This window comes from Salvelinus fontinalis, chromosome 4 (assembly GCF_029448725.1).
Source record: "Salvelinus fontinalis isolate EN_2023a chromosome 4, ASM2944872v1, whole genome shotgun sequence".
Taxonomy (NCBI): domain Eukaryota; kingdom Metazoa; phylum Chordata; class Actinopteri; order Salmoniformes; family Salmonidae; genus Salvelinus; species Salvelinus fontinalis.
In genome coordinates, this window is record NC_074668.1 from 55,036,714 (window position 1) to 55,061,314 (window position 24,601).

Consider the following 24,601-nt stretch of genomic DNA (forward strand, 5'->3'; position numbering starts at 1 on the left):
CCAAGATTCTGATGGAAGAACAGCTCAAAGTAGGAACAATTTATTATGATAAATCGTGTTTGTCGAAAAATGTTAATGGCTTAGGACGCCATCTTGTTTGACGTAGCTTCGCTTGGCGCAAACTGTATTGAAAAGTAAGGATAATTTAAAAAATGTAATTCCGCGATTGTATTAAGAATTAAATTGTCTATCAATCGCTGTCCACCCTGTATTTTTTAGTCAAGTTTATGACTATTTATGTATAAGACTAGATCACTGTCTAATATGGAGCACGACATTGTCTGACCAGCTGAGCTACTTTTGTCATTGTCTAACCATGATTTTGGTGGCTAAATATGCAAATTTTCGAACAAACTGTATATGGATTGTGTAATATGATGTTACAGGAGTGTCATCGGAAGAATTCTGAGAAGGTTAGTGAAAAAATTTATATATTTTGGCGATGTTTACGTTATCGCTCTCTTTGGCTAGAATCAATGCTGGTGTAATGTTTGCATATGTGGTATGCTAATATAACGATTTATTGTGTTTTCGCTGTAAGACACTTAGAAAATCTGAAATATTGTCTGTATTCACAGGATCTGTGTCTTTCGATTAGTGTATGCTGTGTATTTTTACGAAATGTTTGATGATTAGTAGTTAGGTAAACACGTTGCTCATTGTAATTATTCTAGTCCATTTGTGACGGTGGGTGCAATTGTAAACTATGACATCTACCTGAAATATGCACATTTTTCTAACAAAACCTATCCTATACCATAAATATGTTATCAGACATATTGTGTCTTCCCTGTAAAACATTTTAAAAATCGGACATGTTGGCTGGATTCACAAGATCTGTGTCTTTCATTAGCTGTATTGGACTTTAATGTGTGAAAGTTAAATATTTGAAAAAAATATTTTTTTTGAATTTCGCGGCTCTGCCTTTTCAGTGGGGGTGGGGGGGGGGGGGGGGGGGGTGCCGCTAGCCAACAAGATGAGTAAAAAACTGCAAAATCACTAGCTTATGTAAATCTAATACCGCCCATAGTAGAAAAATTTACTTATTCTATTGGTCAGCTTGTTGTTCTGTGCAATAAATAAATATTCCAAACAGACTCTGGCACAGTTGTGCGACGTAGATCCCAAATTCATACAACCACTGTAGCCTACAAGAAAAATGCAAATGAGGCTGATGCAACAGATCAGAAGGTTTAGCTTAATATGTTGATAAACTATTTCTTCACATTATGAGCGCAGCAATGCGCACACTGCAGTGGGCTACGCGCTCAACTGTTTCTAAATGCAATTAGCGGGAAAACACCGTTCTCAAAAGCGCACCACACGTGTGAGAGGTTACATGTGCGAGATGCAAATATCCCTTAGGGATTTTGAGAGGGGAGATCTAAAGATGTTTTAACTAGCATGGGTTGCTAATATGACTATTGTGCCTTTGGCTACTGGTCAATGAAAGAAAGCTGAGAACATGAGAGAAACGCTGGTTTAAATGGCATAAGGAAGTGGTATAAGAATCATGATTATTTGCATCAATCCAGTGGCCACTTGTTTTGAAAACTGCATCAGAAGTGTGGTACTGAAACACCGCTAGCCAAAAACAACAGACTGTTTGGTGCACACCTGGATTAAGGGGTTACCGTTACCTCAAAAATTGTCGCCTGGTTTAAGCATTGTTGTGGACTTAGAAAAACAAAAAAAATTGGATGTTCTATTTTTTAAAAGATGGCTAGTCATTATTGGCCTGGTTCTGTATGGAATGCAGGCACATTATGGGACACAGGCCATGTCATTATCATTTTTTTTATTTATTTTTTTATTTAATTGGTGCAACTAAATCATGTGCTGGTGCCACAAGCTGAAAAAGTTAGTAGCACCACCAGTTGAAAAAAGTTACTGTAAAACCTATTCATCTGGCATCAAAACATTTGCCCAGACACACATAAACACTCTGTCCCTTGGTCCCTGTGCTCGATGGGCCACCCTGTCCAGACAGACCGACAGAGACACACACACTGGTGTTGGTCCACCCACACAGACAGCGTGGTGAAAAAGGCACAGCAGCGCCTCTTCAACCTCAGGAGGCTGAAGAAATTTGGCTTGTCACCAAAAGCACTCACAAACTTTTACAGATGCACAATCGAGAGCATTCTGTCGGGCTGTATCACCGCCTGGTACGGCAACTGCTCCGCCCACAACCGTAAGGCTCTCCAGAGGGTAGTGAGGTCTGCACAACGCATCACCGGGGGCAAATTACCTGCCCTCCAGGACACCTACACCACCCGATGTCACAGGAAGACCATAGAGATCATCAAGAACAACAACCACCCAAGCCACTGCCTGTTCACCCCGCTATCATCCAGAAGGCGAGGTCAGTACAGGTGCATCAAAGCAGGGACCGAGAGACTGAAAAACAGCTTCTATCTCAAGGCCATCAGACTGTTAAACAGCCACCACTAACATTGAGTGGCTGCTTCCAACATACTGATGCTACTCCAGCCACTTTAATAATGGAAAAATTGATGTCAAAAATGTATCACTAGCCACTTTAAACAATGCCACTTAATATAATCTTTACATACCCTACATTACTCATCTCATATGTTATTACTGTACTCTATACCATCTTCTGCACCTTGCCTATGCCGTTCTGTACCATCACTCATTCATATATCTTTATGTACATATTCTTTATCCCTTTACATTGTGTGTATAAGGTAGTTGTTGTGAAATTGTTAGGTTTGATTACTAGTTGGTTATTACTGCATTGTCGGAACTAGAAGCACAAGCATTTCGCTACACTCGCATTAACATCTGCTAACCATGTATATGTGACAAATAAAATTTGATTTCATTTGATTTCATTTGACACACACACACACACACTGGTGTTCTAAATTCCAGACCTTAATTAGATCAGGAGGTTTACATGGAATACTCCGACACAAACTGACCACATACACACACCCACTTCTGCACAGAAAATATACTTTGCATGCCATTTCCAGCCCAGAGTATTCTGCTTTCTCTGTAAATTGCTCAATTGATATAAATTGTGACTGGCTCCTCATGGGGCTATCAGCACACACTTAAGTAAACCACTGCAGTGTGTGTGTGTGTTGTGTGTGTGTGTGTGTGGTCAGAATGCACTCAGCCACAGTCTACACCCTACAGCTGAATCATGGAATTCCATGTGTGTGTGATCATTCAGATAATCCACCCAGCCAAACAGTATCCCCTATGCTACTGCAACATGTAATGTAATTCATTATTGGCCCTAGCCTGAGAGAAACTGACTCGATTAATCCAATTATTTGCCCTGTTTTGAGAATGTTTATTTAAAACCATAAAGTCGCAACGTTGTTTTTTTTCTAAGCCCATCTCCACAAGCGCTCAGAGTTAATTAAATGTGTGTAATGGAGGCCCGGATCATATGACCTACACTTTCCTCCATTACCCACAACCCCATGCCATTTGATCTGCATTCTATTTAACCTGCCTTCTCTCTGAAAGTAAGAACATCATTATTTGCGTGTCCAGAAACAACCCATAGCCCTTACTTCTTTGGGCAATTCAAATGGATCTGAAATCATGGGGAAAAGTGTAAGCAGTGTGGTTGTAGCTAGCTCCACCTTGCCCTCTGAGTTTTGTCAATAACATTTTGGATTTATTTTCTAATTCATTATTTCCATATTGCATATGTACACAACTATTTAATTCATATCTACACATGCCTAGGGCTGTCTCCAGACAGGAACATATCTTACCCTATATGTTTGTGATAGACAAACCTCAGCACCTACTTTATTAATGTGAGTTTGGAGTGCAACAGATATGCATTGTCAAAAACGGGGCACATAGTTTCAGTGTTGGATAGGAGTAAACTGATCCTAGAACTGTGGTTATGGGCAGCTTTACCTCAAGCCAGCCTCACAAAGTGATCACAATAAGCGATCTTCCCGGGATCGATCAGACAGGACTAAATGGATTGAAGAAGGCTAATTGAAAAGGCTAATATCTACTGTCTGCTTAAATGACCTCAGTACCAGCGGAGGGAGTATAGTGAGTGATCAGACCACACTGATTCTACTGGCCGGGATCAATAATGCTTAGTGCCTGGGGCAAGGCATCACCAATTACTTCCCTCATCCCTTCCTTACTGGGAAAGAGGTGGACAGATGAGAGGAAATGTGCACACACACGCACCTGTATGCATTACCACACACGCACAAACATGCACGCATGCGCACACACATCAGCACCAACAGCTCTGGTGCCAGTGCTTCTCTGAACGCTTAGCAGAGGCCAAAAGTCACTCAAGCATCCGTTAGTGAGCACAGAGAATATACACAGTCAGAGTGGACCACCGAATGTTATGGTTCTCCATTTCTGACCCAATGGCGCTCATTTCAGTGACCCGGTCACAGCCAGGCCAGGTGCATGTTGACTCCACCTGGACTAGGTTGGTACATATGGAACCAATGAGATCAATGATTGGCTGAATGACTCAGTGCTATGTGCCAATGCGGAGCTGCGGTATAGGGTGATAAGATCAGCTGTATTTAAAGAGGATGTCACTGACAGGTAGAAGTAGAGGACACATATTTATTTATTTAACCTTTATTTAACTAGGCAAGTCGGTTAAGAACAAATTCTTATTTACAATGGCGGCCTACCCCGGCCAAAACCTAACGACGCTGGGCCAATTGTGCGCAGCCCTATGGGACTCCCAATCACGGCCGGCTGTGATACAGCCCGGAATCGAACCAGGGATTGTAGTGACGCATCTAGCACTAACATGCAGTGCTTTAGATCGCTGCGCCACTCGGGAGACCATAAATACAGAGCTCTCAAGCCAAAAATCTGATTTTGACTAGCAAAATATACCACATCTTTATCCTAACTAAACCTTGATAGCAGTCTAAATACATATCATGTGATTGTTCAACAGTTTTAGTGCCATCATTTGGCCATCTAAAGCAGTGTTCACATTGCCAGTTTTGAAGTGACTCAAATCCTATTTATTTGCATATCCGAATCGAATCTGTTCTTTTTCCTGCAGTCTGAATATCCAAAAACCACATGGAATCTGATATTTCATGTCACATTTCAAACCACCTTCATATCTTGTTGCTTGCTAGCTACTCTGTCGACAGTTTAAAAAGAACATGTGGTAGCAAACTAGCTTGTTAATTGTTTACAAATATTTTAGTGAATGTGCTAGAAAGCTTAATGGGTACCTAGCTAGCTAGTTGACTGCTGTGGCTAGCCAAAAATGATTTGTTTTGAAAGTACCTTTGAGGCTTTAAAAGTGTTCTTACCCTATGATTTTGAACATTTAAAGCAACTGGGAAACATCCATGGCAGTCATTGTTGCCACCTTATCTTGCTACGTACAGTAACTTCTGAGTGATAGGAAACACAAGCACCACCACCAATCAGCCTACACCACTGCGCACACACCAATCATTACTATGACAACTAGCATAGCTATGTCAGCAAATGACTGCCGTCTGGACACACACACAAATACGATTTGGTCACTTGTAACTTGCTGTTTGGACAGTCCAAAACAGATTTGAAAAAAACTGATTTGAGCATTAAGGCCTGCCGTATGAACAAGGATTTACCAGAGCACAGGCGTCAAACTCATTCCATGGATGGCTGAGTGTCTGCAGCTTTTCACTCTTCCCTTGTACTTGATTTGTCCATTAAGGTCACTGATTACTTAAGAACTCCCCTCACCTGGTTGTCTTAGGTCTTAATTGGACACAAATTGAAAGGAAATAACGACAACCAGCAGACACTCGGCCCGCCATGGAACGAGTTGGACACCCCTGAACTAGAGACTACCACCCTGCCCAGAGACAACCCTTAACCCCTAGACGCCTTAACCCCAGTGTCAATCTCAAAGGTGTAACCGCAAAAGATTGGATAGGTGTAACTGGCCTGCTACATCAGACGCCAACTTTTACAGAGTGTGAGGTTGAATAGAGCTACTCAACAGTCATGACATGGGAGCTGGTCATGGGGAAGTCCCGGGGTGGTTTATTTACGCTCTGTATGGAGTTGCAATTTATAATCCAGTTCACCTCCTCCGACAGAGGTCAACGACCACAGAGCTAGGTATCAAACTATAAGACACATCTAATGGACAACACGCACAAACAACCAACCAAAACAAGATGAGAAGAACTTTAAAATGGCAATAATGGAAATTTGTCCTCCATGCTAACTGATGGACAAATCTGACGATTTTCTTGTTTATATTCTTCAAAGCGTACGTGAATTACTGCTCTATATTGTACAAAATTTAGTCTCTGGACACTTGGGACATAAACATTTTGGAGGGTCTTTTTTTTTCTCCAAAGTCATGAAAAGACACGTTCAAATGATCCGATTTGAATAATTTGGTATACAGATTGGTTGGACAAATATCTACAAGAGGCAATATATTGGTTCCTGGCCTCTTCACAAAGGCATCAGTCAACCCAGGAGAGCCTGGCACCAAATAGTTTTTTGTGTGTGTGTGTGTTTGGTGCACGTGTGTGTGGATTTTGAAAAAATATTGCCTTTTGTAGATATAGGTCCAGCATAAATTATGAAGATTTGAAGGGGGAAAAAACTCCAAAAGATAAAAAAAAAATGGCCCATGTGTCCTAAGACTAGTACAATAATAAAATGTGTATGAGGCCTGTATAGACACTTGTACTAGCTGTGCTGACACCAAATTTAATTTACACCCAACGGCAACAAAAATGATGTGGCACATTTCGATATTGTACTAAATAAGGACGTCAAGCCAAAGTGAAAGACAAATAGAGATAATTAGGTGTAACTCACTGCATCCATCCTCGTCGCTGTGATCTCCACAGTCGTTGTCCCCGTCACACTGCCACTGGGCCGGGATACAGGTACACTCCCCAAACGCGCTCACTGCACACGTGAAGTGGTTGCGCCCGCATGAACACTCCGCACTGCCCAACACGCCTGGAAAGAGACAGAGAGAAGACGGAACCGGGTTAGGAAAATGCTAAAAGAACACACTTAGAGGACACGCTTGTATAGCAGAGGTGGTTTGGTGAACTATCCTCTTGTGATGAGTAACCTTGCCTGAGATCTGGTTTCCCATGTACAGATTAAGCCTAATCCTGGGTTAAAAAGCATGTTCAATGGTGAATCTCCAATGAAATAGATTTTTAGTCTGGGACTAGGCTTAATCTTTGTCTGGGAAACCAGCCGTAAGAGCTGTGGCCCTCGAGCCAAAAAGTATGCCCACCACTGCTTTAGTTAAATAGGCTAACACAGCCTTGAGTCAAACCATAACAAACAAAAAAACTGTTACCTACTGCACCTATGAGCACAGACCATATCAAGATCAATATATCGGAAGGAAAATATGCCATAGCAGAGCTGTGAGATATGCTTATGAAAGCCTCAGCAGCCTCATTCACTCATGTAGTCTGACTGTCATAAACCCAATGAGCTGTGTTATAAACCTGGTAGCCAAGACTGGTGCATTTATACACTCCATCTATCCTGAACACACACACACCAAATAATGGTATTACGCATACCAGAGAAGGATGTGTGTGTGTGTGTGTGTGTGTGTGTGTGTGTGTGTGTGTGTGTGTGTGTGTGTGTGTGTGTGTGTGTGTGTGTGTGTGTGTGTGTGTGTGTGTGTGTGTGTGTGTGTGTGTGTGTGTGCAATGGATATGTTTTCAGCTGGGGCTGAACCACAGTCTTGTGCTAAAGTAGTACAATACATATATCTGGCCTTCATTTTACTGGCTTCCATTATGTTAAGGAGTTCTGTGTGAACACTGTACGCAAGTGAGAGTGTGTACCCATCCGTTTTGTGTGTGTGTGTGTGTGTGTGTGTGTGTGTGTGTGTGTGTGTGTGTGTGTGTGCTTGCATATGAACATGAGAGTGAGGCTGCGATGCCTCCTGAGATGCTTTTAGCCCCTTTGAAAGAGGCTGACGGCTTCAATGACAAATGGGTGAAGTGTGTGTGTGAGATGTTTTCCACTGAGAGCCTTCAAGAGTGTGTGTAGTAGGCTGCACTAAACAATATTAAGCAACAACAAAAAATACCCCAACTTTATATGAATCTCAGCAAATCGGGTCCAATACAGGGAGTGAAAAAAGCCTCCCATTTCTCTCTTTGAACTCAGTTAAAGACTGTGTGTGTGTGTGTGTGTGTGTGTGTGTGTGTGTGTGTGTGTGTGTGTGTGTGTGTGTGTGTGTGTGTGTGTGTGGTGTGTGGTGTGTGGTGTGTGTGTGTGTGTGTGTGTGTGTGGTTCCTGGCCTCTTCACAAAGGCATCAGTCAACCCAGGAGAGCCTGGCACCAAACGCACACTAACCTTCAGAAACCTCCCACAGCACTAAATTAATGGCCTCTCTTTTCATTTCTCTCCCTCTATCCCTTCCTCTCTCCCTCTCTCCCCATCCTTCTCTTCTGTTTTCTTTTCCTTCATTCTCTCCCACCCTCTCTTCCCAAAAGCCTCTAACACGACAAAGACAAAAAAATGTCTGGCTCCTTCTCTTTCTAATCTCTCCCCTGAGGCGTGTGGTCCCTCCTTAGTGTCTCCAGTCCCTGTCCCTTTCAGACATATAGAACAATGGACCAGGCTAGAACTAAGGCCCTAATGACTGATGACAAAGACAGAAAGCCCGAAAACACTGTTCCTTTCTTACCCCATAGAATCTAGATCAGACAAGGAATTATCTGGAGCATCATACAGACACACACACACACACGCTCACACAGACACTACTCCTCTTAAACTTGATCGGATCGTAACTAATACTGTTCATTTGGGTTGGTGCATGCTGATCAACAATTGAATCTATGCTAAATTTACATGAGTGTGTATGGGTTTCCATAAGCAGGGTTGTACATGCAGGTCTATATGAATGGCTTTCTAAGTGAGGGTTTATGTTGGACTAAATTAGAGCCTTGTGCCTAGGGTTGGCAGAGCAGTCATGTCACATGGAGCCACATGAGAGAGGCTGCATTTGTCAACATGCTTTAAACAGCACAGGCCACTTGCACTGAGAAGACCTATAAAATGACAGGGTTCAATACAAAAACACACACAAACTCGCGGGTGTTTTTGAACACACACACACTCGCGGGTGTTTTTGAACACACACACACACACACACACACACACACACACACACACACACACACACACACACACACACACACACACACACACACACACACACACACACACACACACACACACACACACACACACACACACACACACACACACACACACACGGAGAGAGAGAAAATGAAACCACAAGTTGAGTGGATTCATTAAACTCAAACCATATGAGTGAACCGTAATAGCTGTGGATAGACATACAGGTAACTGCCAAAATAAAGAAAACACAAACATAAAGTGTATTAATAGGATGCCAGAACAGCTTCGATGCACTTTGGCATAGATTCTACAAGTCTCTGGAACTCTATTGGAGGGATGCGACACCATTCTTCCACATGAAATTTCATCATTTGGTCTATTGTTGGAAACACTGTCTCAGGCGCAGCTCCACATTTGTTCAACTGGGTTGAGATCTGGTAACTGAGAGTGCCATGGCGTTTGGTTTACATCAATTGCATACTCATCAAACCATTCAGTGACCACTTGTGCCCTGTGGATGGGGCATTGTCATCCTATGGGGGCATAGCCAAGGTAGACAAAATAATGGCCTGCCCAGCATTTTTATATACGACTCGAAGCATGATGGAATGTTAATTGTTTCAATGTATCAAGTTTCGTATGCCACATGCACAATTACAGTGAAATACCTTGGTTTCAAGTTCTAACCCCAACAATGCAGCAATCAATAACAATGTAATACGAAAAACAACAAGGTAGAACAAAAACACACAATATATAGAAATAAGAAATAAAAAGAACATGATAAAGTAAGTAATCATACTATATACAGGGGGTCAGTCAGTTCCAGTCCCATATTTACAATGTGCAGGGATACTGGAGTGATGGAGGTAGATATGTATAGGGGTAAGGTGACTTGGCATCAGGATATATGATAAACAGAGTATGATGATTGTATGTGAGTGGGTCAGTATAATTGTATGTGCATATTCTGTTTGTGTGAGCAAATGATGGAGTGAGTGTTCGTATGTGTGTTGGAGTATCAGTGTGCTTTTATTTTTGTTGTACCTTGATTTAACTAGGCAAGTAAGTCAAGAACAAATTCTTATTTACAATGACGGCCTGCACAGGTCAAACCCGAACGACGCGGGACCAATTGTGCGCCGCCCTATGGGAGTCCCAATCACGGCCGGTTGTAATATAGCCTGGATGTAGGGCTTTGTGAGTGTGAAAAGACAGTGCAAGAATAAAATAAGGTCAACTCATATAGTCCGTGTGGTCATTTTGATTGCTAAATAGCAGTCTTATGGCATGGGGATAAAAGCTGTTCAGGAGCATGTTGGTGTCAGGACTTGATGCACTGGTACTGCTTGTCGTGTGGAAGCAGAGAGAACAATCAATGGCTAGGGTGGTAGTAGTCAAACGATTGTCCGGGCCTTCCTTTCACACCACCTGATATAGTGGTCATGGATGGCAGGGAGCTCGGCCGCAGTGATGTACTGGGCTGTCTGTACCACACTCTGTAGCGCCAAGTGATCGAGGGCGGTGCTATTGCCATACCAAGCAGTGATGCAGCCAGTCAAGATGCTCTCAATGGTTCAGCTGTAGAACTTGTTGAAGATTTGAGGGCCCATGCCAAACCTTCTCAACCTCCTGAGGGGGAAGAGGCGCTGTCGTGCCTTCTTCACAACGGTGCGCGTATGTGGACCATTTTATGTTCTTAGTGATTTGGACACTGAAGAACTTGAAGCTCTCGACTAGCTCCACTGCAGCCCTGTCAATGAGGATGGGGGCCCACACTGCCAGGTCACTGACCTCCTCCCTGCAGGGTCAACGTGGAGGAAGTGATGTTGCCAACTCTCACCACCTGGGGTCCGGCCGTCAGGAAGTCTAGGATTAAAGTTGCAGAGGGAGGTGTTCAGTCCCAGGGCCCTAAGCTTGGTGATGAGCTTGGGAGGGGAAATTGTGTTGAACGCTGAGCTGGAGTCAATGAGCGACATTCTCACATAAGTATTCCTTTTATCTAGGTGGGTGAGGGCAGCGCAATTAAGATTGTGTAGTCTATTGATCTGTTGGGGCGGTATGCAAATTGGAGTGGGTCTAGAGTGTCTGGGATGGTAAAGTTAATGTGTGCCATAACCAGCCTCTGAAAGCACTTCATGATTACAGATGAGTGCTACAGGGTGGTAGTCATTGTGGCATGAAGCTTTAGAGTTCTTGGGAACAGGAATGATGGTGGTCATCTTAAAATGTTGGGATTACAGACAGGGACAAGGAGAGGTTTAAAATGACTGAATATACCTGCCAGCTATTCTGCACATGCTTTGAGAACGTGCCCCTGAATACCATCAGGCCCCACGGCCTTGCAAGTGTTGACCTGATTAAAGACTTTACTCACAACGGCCTCGGAGAGCGAGATCACCCAACCTTCGGGGTCTCACACACAGCACAACGTTATTGTCAAAGCTTGCATAAAATGTATTGAGTTCGTCTGGTAGCGAGTCAATGGTTGGCAGATCACGGTTGGGTCTTCCTTCAAAACAAATCGAATTGTATTGTTCACATACAGTTGAAGTCGGAAGTTTACATATACCTTAGCCAAAAACATTTAAACTCAGTTTCTCACAATTCCGACATTTAATCCTAGTAAAAATTCCATGTCTTAAGTCAGTTAGGATCAACACTTGATTTTAATAATGTGAAATGTCAGAATATTAGTAGAGAGAATGATTTATTTCAGATTTTATTTCTTTCATCACATTCCCAGTGGGTCAGAAGTTTACACACACTCAATTCGCATTTGGTAGCATTGCTTTTAAATTGTTTAACTTGGGTTAAACGTTTTAGGTAGCCTTCCACAAGCTTCCCACAATAGGTTGGGTGAATTTTGGCCCATTCCTCCTGACATAGCTGGTGTAACTGAGTCAGATTTTAAGCCCTCCTTGCTCGCACACACTTTTTCAGTTCTGCCCACAAATTTTCTATGGGATTGAGGTCAGGGTTTTGTGAAGGCCACTCCAATACCTTGACTTTGTTGTCCTTAAGCCATTTTGACACAACTTTGGAAGTATGCTTGGGGACAAAGAAGAGAGGGGCTATTCCTAATGAAGCCGGTGAATGAGGTTGTTCGCTCGATCTTATCGGCGTTGTCCCGAAACATACTCCAATCAGCGCTAACAAAGCAGTCCCATAGGATAATATCTGATTCTGGAGACCATTTCTCAACGGAGCGAGTCATGAGCAATTCCTGTTTGAGCTTCTGCTTGTAAACAGAAAGAAGGAGTACGGAGTCATGGTCTGATTTGTTGAATGACGGGCGAGGGGGGGGCCTTGTGCTTGCTTGTGGGTAGAATAACAGTGGTCTAGGAATGTATCGCCCTTAGTGGCGAGGGAGACGTGCTGATGGAAGTTACATTTACATTACATTTAAGTCATTTAGCAGACGCTCTTATCCAGAGCGACTTACAAATTGGTGCATTCACCTTATGATATCCAGTGGAACAACCACTTTACAATAGTGCATCTAACTCTTTTAAGGTGGGGGGGGGTTAGAAAGGATTACTTTCTCCTATCCTAGGTATTCCTTAAAGAGGTGGGGTTTCAGGTGTCTCCGAAAGGTGGTGATTGACTCCGCTGACCTGGCGTCGTAAGGGAGTTTGTTCCACCATTGGGGTGCCAGAGCAGCGAACAGTTTTGACTGGGCTGAGCGGGAACTGTACTTCCTCAGAGGTAGGGAGGCGAGCAGGCCAGAGGTGGATGAACGCAGTGCCCTTGTTTGGGTGTAGGGCCTGATCAGAGCCTGAAGGTACGGAGGTGCCGTTCCCCTCACAGCTCCGTAGGCAAGCACCATGGTCTTGTAGCGGATGCGAGCTTCAACTGGAAGCCAGTGGAGAGAGCGGAGGAGCGGGGTGACGTGAGAGAACTTGGGAAAGTTGAACACCAGACGGGCTGCGGCGTTCTGGATGAGTTGTAGGGGTTTAATGGCACAGGCAGGGAGCCCAGCCAACAGCGAGTTGCAGTAATCCAGACGGGAGATGACAAGTGCCTGGATTAGGACCTGCGCCGCTTCCTGCGTGAGGCAGGGTCGTACTCTGCGAATGTTGTAGAGCATGAACAGGAACCACACCTGTGCTTTCAATAGACTTTGTATCCCACATTTACTTAAGTGTTTCCATTATTTGGGCAGTTAAACTGTACTTCAATCATATACCTTTGAATAATATAATTTTTGGGGGTTCGAAACATTTCTAAAATAATGTGTCTAAACTGTAATCCTTAATGGTGAGCCTGCCACGTCCGTTTGGGATAGGCTATTACAACAAAGTTATTGAAAACAACAAACACTTTTTTTCTCCGACATCATTGCACGCATGATAGAACAGTAGAATATGCACTGCAATTTCTTTATTTTTTCCGCTGCACGACACCTCACCGCTGTTTCGTCAACAAAACAAAAACGATAAAAGGTGCTGGGCAAACAGTGGCGCTGTTTCCCCTAATGTGGATTCCATCTTTCGAGGCGATTGTAAGATCAATACCTGAATAAATAGACGAGATGACGGAAACCTCTCCAGGTACTTATCTTAGAAGGGAACACGTCATTCCCCCACAATTCATTGCCAGCCAGGCATTGTGGCACTGGTCTTTCAGAGGCACTGCCATGACAGACAGAACACAACAATCAGAGAGAGATAAGAGCTCACCTGGGTGTGTGTGTGAGAGAGAGTGTGGGGGGTAAGCCAAAACCTCACTTCCTTCCAGGTAGTGAGGGTTTCATCTTTGCTGCCAAACGCTGGGGTGTGTGTGTGTGTGTGTGACCTCCGGCGTGCATGTGTGCATATAAGCATAGAGCCCCATAGGACCCTCGGCATGGCCAGAGCTAGACAGATGGTCCTCCTGGGAAAACACAACCCATCCCACAATCTACCACTACCTACAGCAGGCCACTGACACATAATGGGCTATTCTAGAATTGGCTATTTCATATTTGGTGGTACTAGAAGTCAAGAAAAAAGTTATTTCTACTACCACCTGTTTTCTTTCACCAGCACCCAAATGTTAACTCATTTACCTTCTAATGTACTACTATAAATGAGCGTATGTATGGGGAAATTACAGCAGAGCCAGCACCCGCACGTCCACACGCACACAGGATCTTGGAAAGCTGATCATTGTAATATAGGGTCAACACACACAAACGGTAACCCAACCCCCCAGGAGAGAGATAGAGAGAGAGGCATGGGCTTGAAAGATGGGCTTGGCTGAGGAAGGAGACAGAGAGATGGGCTTGGCTGAATTGGCTAGCTGAGTATGAACATTATGTGTGTATGTGTGCGTGCGTCCGTGACCGATGTTTGGGGTGGGGAATTCTGATTCCAGCGGTCTTTCTCCACAGCATACAAGGAATGCTGCTGAAGCCACAGTGTTTAGGTGTGTGCATGTGTATGTAACCCTATCGTCTGGCCCAAGTGCAGTCCAGCACAAGATCCAGTACAGTAGTCTACAATACAAGCCTCCTGTCTGGGCCAAGCCTCTGAACTCCTATGTGAAACCCAAACCCCTTCGGAGACTAGGGCCCCTCTCTGTGCCTTATCGATCACCCAATCCCCCTGCCTCAGACACAGACCCTGAAAAGGAGTACACATGCTAACAGAGTGAAATCCACTCCAGCTTTGAATCAAACAAGAATGAGGTGAAAGATGAGTAGAACTGGAAAGCGATAGGGAGAGAGCCATGGCAAAATTATAGTATTCCTTTCTGACTGATGATTGGAGAATAGTCTGGGTGCATCTCAATAGTCTAGTTGATTCCTCTTCTACTCTCCTTTCCTTCATTGTACTGATATAAAATAACCTGGGTATGTACAGTTGGTGCATCCAGTAGGCATGACCCCACTATACCTTGCTCCACTTTCCTGTCTTTGTGGGTCAGCACACATGAAGGAAAAAAGGAGACGAGGGAAGAAGGCTACTTTAGGCCATCGAGACATGTCCCCTGCCTATATCTGCCAGTTGTTCACTAGCTCTGAACACTGGAAAGCACAATGTTCTTGAACAGCCTCTAGGAGCAGTGTGGGTTGACAGATCCTTCCTCTGGCCAAGCCAGTCACTCTCAGCCTGTGAATGTGATCTCAGACTGAAGGGATATATGTGTAATAAAATGGGATTACTCCATCCAGGCAAGCTGTAACTCACTTTATGGGCTCAGAGTGAGGCTGGATGAAAAGAGCAGATAGGGAGACCCACACAGATCCAATATCCACCATTAGAGCCATAAAGAAAGCCATCTACAGGGTTCAAACATTTATAGTAAAAATAATAACTGGAATGCATCTTGTCTATTCTCAATGGCTTCTAGGGACGGGCATGGTTAATAGAATATCCAGATATCCAAACGGATGTTAATATTCATTTGTAAATCATTTTTGTAGGCCTATTTTAACAATGGAAAAGCTTTGTCTCAATGAAATTCAACGTTTATGTACGGCGCTCTGAGCTACCGCTGCTTAAGATGTCACGTGGCTTCGACAGTGCATCGTTTATAGTTACTGTAAGTAGCCTACGAACTGAGGACGCACAAAGTGGTTGTATTAATTTCAAGCTCATTTTCTCTCTCATGGGCTACGGGATATGGGTTGCGTTTTCCAGGAAAAGGCATTTTACTTTCATAGCCTATTTAGCCCTCCAGTCAGCCCTGACAACTGTATACTATTTCCCCCACTTTAAATAGCAATTAGCCTAGTACAGGCGCGCACCAATGGAGGGTCCACAAGACCTGACACAGATCAATGCAAAACACTCGCCAGAAAACGTATTTTTAAACATCAGACCTCTCTTTCACTGTTGCTGTTAGCCTAGGCTACTGTTAGCCAAAGACTACCGATATAGCACCCTGAAAACAACTGTGCACTGTCTGCTGTTGTGGCATTTTATTTTTCTTCATTACTATCTGGATTTCTGGGAGAAAATGCAGGATATTATTCGAATAGCTAAATCATTTCAAATACCCATTCCCTAATGGCTTGTAATGAAAAGTGCAGAATGGCCATGTAGATATTGTCTAGAAGAGTCAGCGAGTTCACATGTTCCATAACAATAAGACATTAGTTCACGACATGGAGCTCATTACATTTGAAAATGTCTTGAGTTTGCCAATATGAGTAGAGTTTGTATTTCTTTATTTTTATTTCACCTTTATTTAACCAGGTAGGCCAGTTGAGAACAAGTTCTCATTTACAACTGCGACCTGGCCAAGATAAAGCAAAGCAGTGCGACACAAACAACACAGAGTTACATATGGAATAAACAAACATACAGTCAATAACACAATAGAAAAGTCTATATACAGTGTGTGCAAATAAGGGAGGTAAGGCAATAAGTAGGCCATAGTGGCAAAATAATTACAATTTAGCCATTAAAACAATGGAGTGATAGATGTGCAGAAGATGAATGTGCAAGTAGATACTGGGGTGCAAAGGAAAACAAAAAAAATAACAGTATGGGGATGAGGTAGTTGGATGGGCTGTTTACAGGCACAGTGATCTGTGAGCTGCACTGACAGCTGGTGCTTAAAGCTAGTGAGGGAGATGTGAGTCTCCAGCTTCACTGATTTTTGCAATTCGTTCCAGTCATTGGCAGCAGAGAACTGGAAGGAAAGGCATCCAAAGGAGGAATTGGATTTGGGGGTGACCAGTGAAATATTCCTGCTGGAGCGCGTGCTACGGGTGGGTGCTGCTATGGTGACCAGTGAGCTGAGATAAGGCGGGGCTTTATGTATGGCTTGCAGTAGGGAACTGCTATCAGTCCAACACTGACCTATAAAATAATTGTCTCAAACAAGCACGCATACACAAACACTTGAGTACACACACACACACACACACACACACACACACACACACACACATCCTGTCTGTGGGAAGTCTTGTTCTGAAGAAGACCCCTCAGCAGAATGTGACTGGCTATAAGACGCCACCTTACAATGACCAATTTGTCATCATCCACCATGTTGTCACCCTGTCCTTTCTCCAGACACTGGAGAACAACATCCTAGAAGTTGATAGTAGTTCCTAGAAGAGTTTGGGCCTGGGTCAAACACGTGTTTCAGCCAGGGAAGATTTTTATGGCGACTCATTCTGTCCCCAAAACAGTTTTCACAGTGCGTTAAGTTAGACAATAGATGGCTGCTTTGTAGACAGATGATGTGACACTTAGCAGCTCAAGATTGATTGGTGTGGGTTTTAAGAGTCACAAACGCACACCCTCAAACGTGCAAAATTGCACGTGTGAGACACACAACAACAAAACCCACATTAAATTCTTGACTTGAAGGCAAGACCATGCTAGAACCGAGGCGGACAACCTGTGGTTGTGGTTGAATTCTCTCTCTCTGGCTCCTTTTTGGAAAGAGAATAAAACAGAAACCACAGACCCCTCCATTCAGTGTGATTTATCCGTATGGCCGAGCCCTCTTTACCGGCTGCAAAGGCCCCCTTCCGGGGTGCCCAGCGGGATGCCTGAAAGTGGTGTGTGAACCTCTCCTGTCTCCTTTAGCTGAAAAGGGAGGGATGAACAATGGCCCTTGCTAGGCACTCACTCCGAACAATCCCTCTCTTCGCTCTTTTTTTCCTCTAGCTCTCCTTCTCTTTCTTAAAACAACCCAAAGCTAGAAAAGCCCCATATTACTCATTCCTCATACCTCACTCCATCAGAGTATCATAGTTAATAAAACGACTTCCTTTGCTACCACCACCCTCCCCCTTCTTTTTCTCACTTCGTATCTCTCCTCTCACTGGTTCTTTCTCCTTTCCCTTGTCCATGCCCCACTCGCTCTCCTATGCCACCCTTTCCCCTCTCTCCCTGCTCCCACTGCCTTTCGTTGGCAATAGCGAGGAAAACAGACTGAATCGAAAGGAGGAACAGGAGAATAGAGGAAGGAGAGACTATGAGAAAGCTGCGCCTCACATTTTTCGGGGTTCTCAGGACCCCAAATGACCCTCCTATTTCCCAAATTGTCAAAAAGTGGATGACCACCCTTCCCCCACAAGCTCCATCTGTCCCCCCTACCCGATCCTGTGAAAAGTCCTCTGCTGCCTCAAAGGTTTGGACCGAGCAAACGAGCGAGAAATATTATAGAGAACTAATAACATAATTGTCATTGCTGCTATAATGACATCAAGGTTGATTTACGATGAGGCCATATGTGCGATTTTAATTTATGAAAACAATCAACTAGGCCTAGCGTGTGGACGCAGAGTTGGCTGTATGGATCATGATGGTCCACATTCACATCTCTCCCCCAGTGCAGGAGTTACTCGTGACCAACCACACACTGTCTGTGTGGAACGTGTAGCTAATCTGTTAGCACGGCGCTCTCCCAACCAGGCCAAGCCAGGAGACACAAAACCAAAGGCACCCACACACGGGTAAGGGCACACACACACCTGGCATCAACAACAACCATTACTTATTTTAATTCTCCCCTTATATCACTGCAATCCTCACTTGGCCCCTTCTGTTGAAGGCTCCGGAGAGAGGACAGTTTAGACACAGGAAGTTACCACTGGAGGCCATTTTGTCCATTCACCGCTGGCTCCTACAGAGCTATTGAGCATTCACTCCGCACCTCCACATCCCCGACAGGCGCAACAAAAAGCATTTTAACGAAAACCCTCCCTGTGGTTCCCACACTATTTCACCTGTCAAACACTCACAAAACAGGAGGGGAATGCCAAACACTCCTCTGGGGCACCTCAAGCGCACCTCCCGCCAGCCCGGGACCAATAGAGACATTGTAGTTCTTCTTTCAGACCAGGGACACTATATCTTTGGACCGCCATACCTCCCTTTTCTCCAGGGTCCAAACAGCAAGGCCTGAAAGGGGCAAACGTTCTTTAGCACCGCTGTGAAGGGCATGACCACAACTGGCAGGATGTTAGGGGGGAAGTTGGTGGGAAGTAGTTATTTCCAAATAGAAAAGGATGAAAGAATAAGAGGAGTCTTCAGGAAAGAGGGATAGAATAGCTTTAGTGGGCAAACAATCCAAATACAGGAATGCCTATGTACGACGGGAGAGAGATCGTGAAAAAGGAGGAAGCAAAGCAGGAGATCTCCGCTGTTTAAGACAGTTCCGTAATCCCCTGCAAAGTCCAGGTCTGTCACAGAGTCTGTGTGTGATCATTCCTCTAATCCCATAGAGCTTCAAAGCATATCGAGTTACCTGGAAATACATCCCTAAAACACACCACTGACTTTAGAGAGCCATTTTCACAGAATCTCAGTGCAATCAGTACTGAAATAGAGGTTACAATTTGTTCTATTTGTCCTTCAACTAGGGTTGGGCGATGTCAACCTTTGAATTAAGTTTCTCCTAAATCACGATAGGACAAACTTAAATCAGTTATACCAAATTTTAACCAGTATGTCACATGTGGAACCGGGGGGGGGAATCCTAGACCACATTTACTCCACACACAGAGATGCATACAAAGCTCTCCCACGCCCTCCATTTGGCAAATCTGACGACAATTCTATCCTCCTGATTCCTGCTTACAAACAAAGCAAAAACTAAAGAATGAAGTACCAGTGACCCGGTCAATACGGAACTGGTCTAATGAAGCGGATGCTAAACTAAGGACTGTTTTGCTAGCACAGACTGGAATATGTTCCGGGATTTATTCAATGGCATTGAAAAATACACCACATCAGTCATTGGCCTCATCAATAAGTCCATCGACGACGTCGTCCCCACAGTGACTCTACGTACATATCCCAACCAGAAGTCATGGAATACAGGCAACATCCGCATTGAGCTAAATGCTAGAGCTGCCACTTTCAAGGTGCGGGAGACTAATCCGGACACTTTAAGAAATCCCGCTATGCCCTCAGACGCACCATCAAACAAGCAAAACGTCAATACAGGATTAATATTGAATCCTACTACACTGGCTCTGATGCTCGTCGGATGTGGCAGGGCTTGAAAACTATTAAGGGCTACAAAGGGAAATCCAGACGCGAGCTGCCCAGTGGCGCAAGCCTACCAGACGAGTGAAATGCCTTTTATGCTTGCTTCGAGGAAAGCAACATTGAAGCATGCATGAGAGCACCAGCTGTTCCGGATGACTGGGATAACGGTCTCGGTTGCCGATGTAAGCAAGACCTTTAAACCGGTCAACATTCATAAAGCTTCTGGGTCAGACGGAAGACCAGGACGTGTAGTGTCTTCACTGACATTTTCAACCTCTCCCTGACCAAGTCTGTAATACCTCCATGTTTCAAGCAACCACCATAGTCTCAGTGCCTAAGGAAGCAAAGGTAACCTGCCTAAATGATTACAGCCCCATGGCACTCACGTCGGTAGCCTTGAAGTACTTTGAAAGGCTGGTCATGGCCTCCCGGACACCCTAGACCCACTCCAATTCACATACCGCCTCAACAGATCCACAGATGACACAATCTCAATCGCACTCCACACTGCCCTTTCTCACCTGGACAAAAGGAACACCTATGTGAAAATTCTGTTCATTGACAACAGCTCAGCTTTCAACACCATAGTGCCCACGAAGCTCCTCACTAAGCTAATGACTCTGGGACTAAACACCTCCCTCTGCAACTGGATCCTGGACTTCCTGGCGGGCCGCCCCCAGGTGGTAAGAGTAGGCAACAATGCGTCTGCCACGCTGATCCTTAACACTAGTGCCAATCAGGGGTGTGCACTTAGTCCCCTCCTGTATTCCCTGTTCCCCCACGACTGCATAGCCAAACACAACTCCAACGCCATCATTAAGTTTGCTGACGACACAACAGTGGTACGCCTGATCACCGACAACAATGAGACGGCCTATAGGGAGGTCGTCAGAACTGGCAGTGTGGTGCCAGGACAACAACTTCTCCCTCAATGTGAGCAGGACAAAGGAGCTGATCATGGACTACAGGAAAAGGTGGACCGAACAGGCCCCCATTAACATCGACGGGGCTATAGTGGAGCGGGTTGAGAGTTTCAAGTTCCTTGGTGTCCACATCACCAACGAACAATCATGGTCCAAAATTACCAAGACAGTCATGAAGAGGGCACGACAAAACCTTTTCCCCCTCAGGACTGAAAAGATTTGGCATGAGCTCCCAGATCCTCAAAAGGTTCTACAGCTGCACCATCAAGAGCATCCTGACCGGTTGAATCACCGCCTGGTATGGCAACTGCTCGGCTTCTGACCGTAAGGCGCTACAGAGGGTAGTGCGAATGGCCAAGCTTCCTGCCATCCAGGACCTATATAGTAGGCGGTGTCAGAGGAAAGCCCATAAAATTGTCAGACTCCAGTCACCCAAGTTATAGACTGTTTTCTCTGCTACCACACGGCAAGCGGTATCGGAGTGCCAAGTCTAGGACCAAAAGGCTCCTCAACAGCTTCTACCCGGAAGCCATTTGACTGCTGAACAACTCGGAAAAATCACTACCGGACAATTTACATTGACACCCCCCCTCTCCTTTGTACACTGCTGCTACTCGCTGTTTGTTTGTTACCTATGCATAAATCACTTCGCCCCCACCTACATGTACAGATTACCTCAACTAACCTGACCCACCGCACACTGACTCGATAACGGTACCCCATGTATATAGCCTCGTTATTCTTATTGTGTTTTTATTGTTACTTTTTATTTTAGCCTACTTGGTGAATATTTTCTTCTTCTTGAACTGCACTGTTGGTTACGGGCTTATAAGTAAGCATTTCATGGTAATGCCTACAAACCTGACTCAGTTACACCAGCTCTGTCAGGAGGAATTGGCCAAAATTCACCCAAGTTATTGTGGGAAGCTTGTGGAAGGCAACCTGAAATATTTGACCCAAGTTAAACAATTTAAAGGAAATGCTACCAAATGCTAATTGAGTGTATGTAAACTTCTGACCCACTGGGAATGTGATGAATGAAATAAAAGCTGAAATAAATCATTCTCTCTACTATCATTCTGACATTTCACATTCTTAAAATAAATTAATGATTCTAACTGACCTAAGACAGAGAATTTTTACGAGGACTAAATGTCAGGAATTGTGAAAAACTGAGTTTAACTGTTTTTGGCTAAGGTGTAAACTTCGACTTCAACTGTAGATTTAAACCCAGTTTTTCAAAATTCCTGACATACGAAGTAAAAATTCCCTGTCTTAGGTCAGTTAGGATCACCACTTTATTTTGCCCACATGGATAATTTATTTCTTAATAAGCTTAAAACTTGATTACCCTTGTAATTAGATGTTTATATAGGCTATTGATATGGTTTGTTCTCTCATTATTAGTCCCCTGGCTACCTTGTGTTTTTAAGCTCTATAAACAACTTTTTGAGATGGAACTTGCATAAAACTACGAAAGCGTAGCCTATAGCCCAAAGCCATATTCATAGCCTATCGAAAGTAGAGAAAAGGAAATATGAGCTACGTATTTTTCTCACAGCTAGACACAAGATAGTTAAGGAGTGTCCGCTAAAAAATATATATTTTGACTATAGCCTAAGGCTATCGTAATTTTACTCAATTTATTTGAAATCTTGAACAGCTGCCTTCAAAAATATGTGCATTTGTTGCACCTTGCACTTATTATTATTATCAATAATGTTCTGATTTAATCTCTTCAGTTTTTTTTGCAAAGGAAAGGGGTAACACTGAAGTCTCTGGGGAGATAAATGTAGCAAGCTAAGTCAGCCATTGGCTAGGCCATCAGAAGCTAGATGAAGGCATCGGTCATTCAACTGTTTTCGGGCAACATTTTGGAGTGACAGTGGAATCAACTAATCACATTTTGACCTAATGGGGAGGGACCATTTTTACAAAAAAGTATGGAAACTTCTGCCTTCTTGAAGGACAACAGGTAACTGCGCAATAGCGAGTAGTAGTTTACTCCGGGATGCCTTCTAGGCAGAGTTGCAAAGAAAAAGCCACACCTCGGACTGGCCAATAAAATGAAAATATTAAGATGGGCAAAAGAACAAAGACACTGGACAGAGGAACTCTGCCTAGAAGGCCAGCATCCCGGAGTCGCCTCTTCACTGTTGACGTTGAGACTGGTGTTTTGCAGGTACTATTTAACGATCATCCTTGAGGTGTATCTACAACTTGGGAGTCCACCTGTGGTAAATTCAAATGATTGGACATGATTTGGAAAGGCACACAACTGTCTATATAAGGTCCCACAGCAAACCAAGCCATGAGGTCGAGGGAATTGTCCGTAGAGCTCCGAGACAGGATAGTGTCGAGGCACAAATCTGTGGAAGGGTACCAAAACATTTCTGCAGCATTGAAGGTTCCCAAGAACACAGTGGCCTGCATCATTCTTAAATGGAAGAAGTTTGGAACCACCAAGACTAGAGCTGGCCGCCTGGCCAAACTGAGCAATCGGGGGAGGTGACCAAGAACCTGATGGTCAATCTGACAGAGCTCTAGGGTTCCTCTGTAGCGATGGGAGAACCTTCCAGAAGGACAACCATCTCTGCAGCACTCCACCAAATCAGGCCTTTATGGTAGAGTGGCCAGACGGAAGTCACTCCTCAGTAAAAGGCACATGAGAGCCCGCTTGGAGTTTGCCAAAAGGCACCTAAAGACTCTCAGACCATGAGAAACAAGATTCTCTGGTCTGATGAAACCAAGACTGAACACTTTGGCCTGAATGCCAAGTGTCACTTCTGGAGGAAACCTGGCACCATCAGTATGGTGAAGCATGGTGGTGGCAGCATCATGCTGTGGGGTTGTTTTCCAGCAGTAGGGACTGAGAGACTAGTCAGAGTCAAGGCAAAGATGAACAGAGCAAAGTAGAGAGAGATCCTTGATGAAAACCTGCTCCAGAGCATTCAGGATCTCAGACTGGGGCGAAGGTTTACCTTCCAACAGGACAACGACCCTTAGTATACAGCCAAGAGAATGCAGGAGTGGCTTTGGGACAAGTCTCAATGTCCTTGAGTGACCCAACCAGAGCCCGGACTTGAACCCGATTAAACATCTCTGGAGAGACTTGAAAAAATCTGTGCAGCAACGCTCCCCATCCAACCTGACAGAGCTTGAGAGGATCTGCAGAGAAGAATGGGAGAAACTCCCCAAATACAGGTGTGCCAACCTTGTAGCGTCATACCCAAGAAGACTCGAGGCTGTAATCATTGCCAAGGGGTCTGAATACTTAAGTACATTCTATATTTCAGTTTATAACTTTTTATACATTTGCAAAAACTTCTAAAAACCTGTTTTTGCTTTGTCATTTTGGGGTAGTGTGTGAAGATTGATGAGGGAAAAAATACAATTTAATCCATTTTAGAATAAGGCTGTAACATAACACAATGTGGGAAAAAGTCAACGGGGTCTGAATCATTTCCGAAGGCACTGTATATAGTGAAATGGCGCTGCGGTTCAATTTCCCTTTAAGATAATTTGACTACACCCAAACCAAATAAAAAAAATGCAATCTGAGGAACTGTGTGGAATTGAAC

At 44.1% G+C, this 24,601-nt stretch overlaps 1 protein-coding gene across 3 annotated transcripts in view; it reads right to left on the reverse strand.

The window, feature by feature from the left end:
• The window catches only part of LOC129854014 (low-density lipoprotein receptor-related protein 4-like), a 221,259-nt gene that overhangs the window by 133,068 nt on the left and 63,590 nt on the right, over nucleotides 1-24,601 (reverse strand). For all 3 annotated transcript variants that reach the window (XM_055920608.1, XM_055920607.1, XM_055920609.1), the window contains exon 2: nucleotides 6,838-6,984. In XM_055920608.1, coding sequence (XP_055776583.1) covers nucleotides 6,838-6,984 — 147 coding nt within the window. The remainder of the gene's footprint in view (nucleotides 1-6,837; nucleotides 6,985-24,601) is intronic.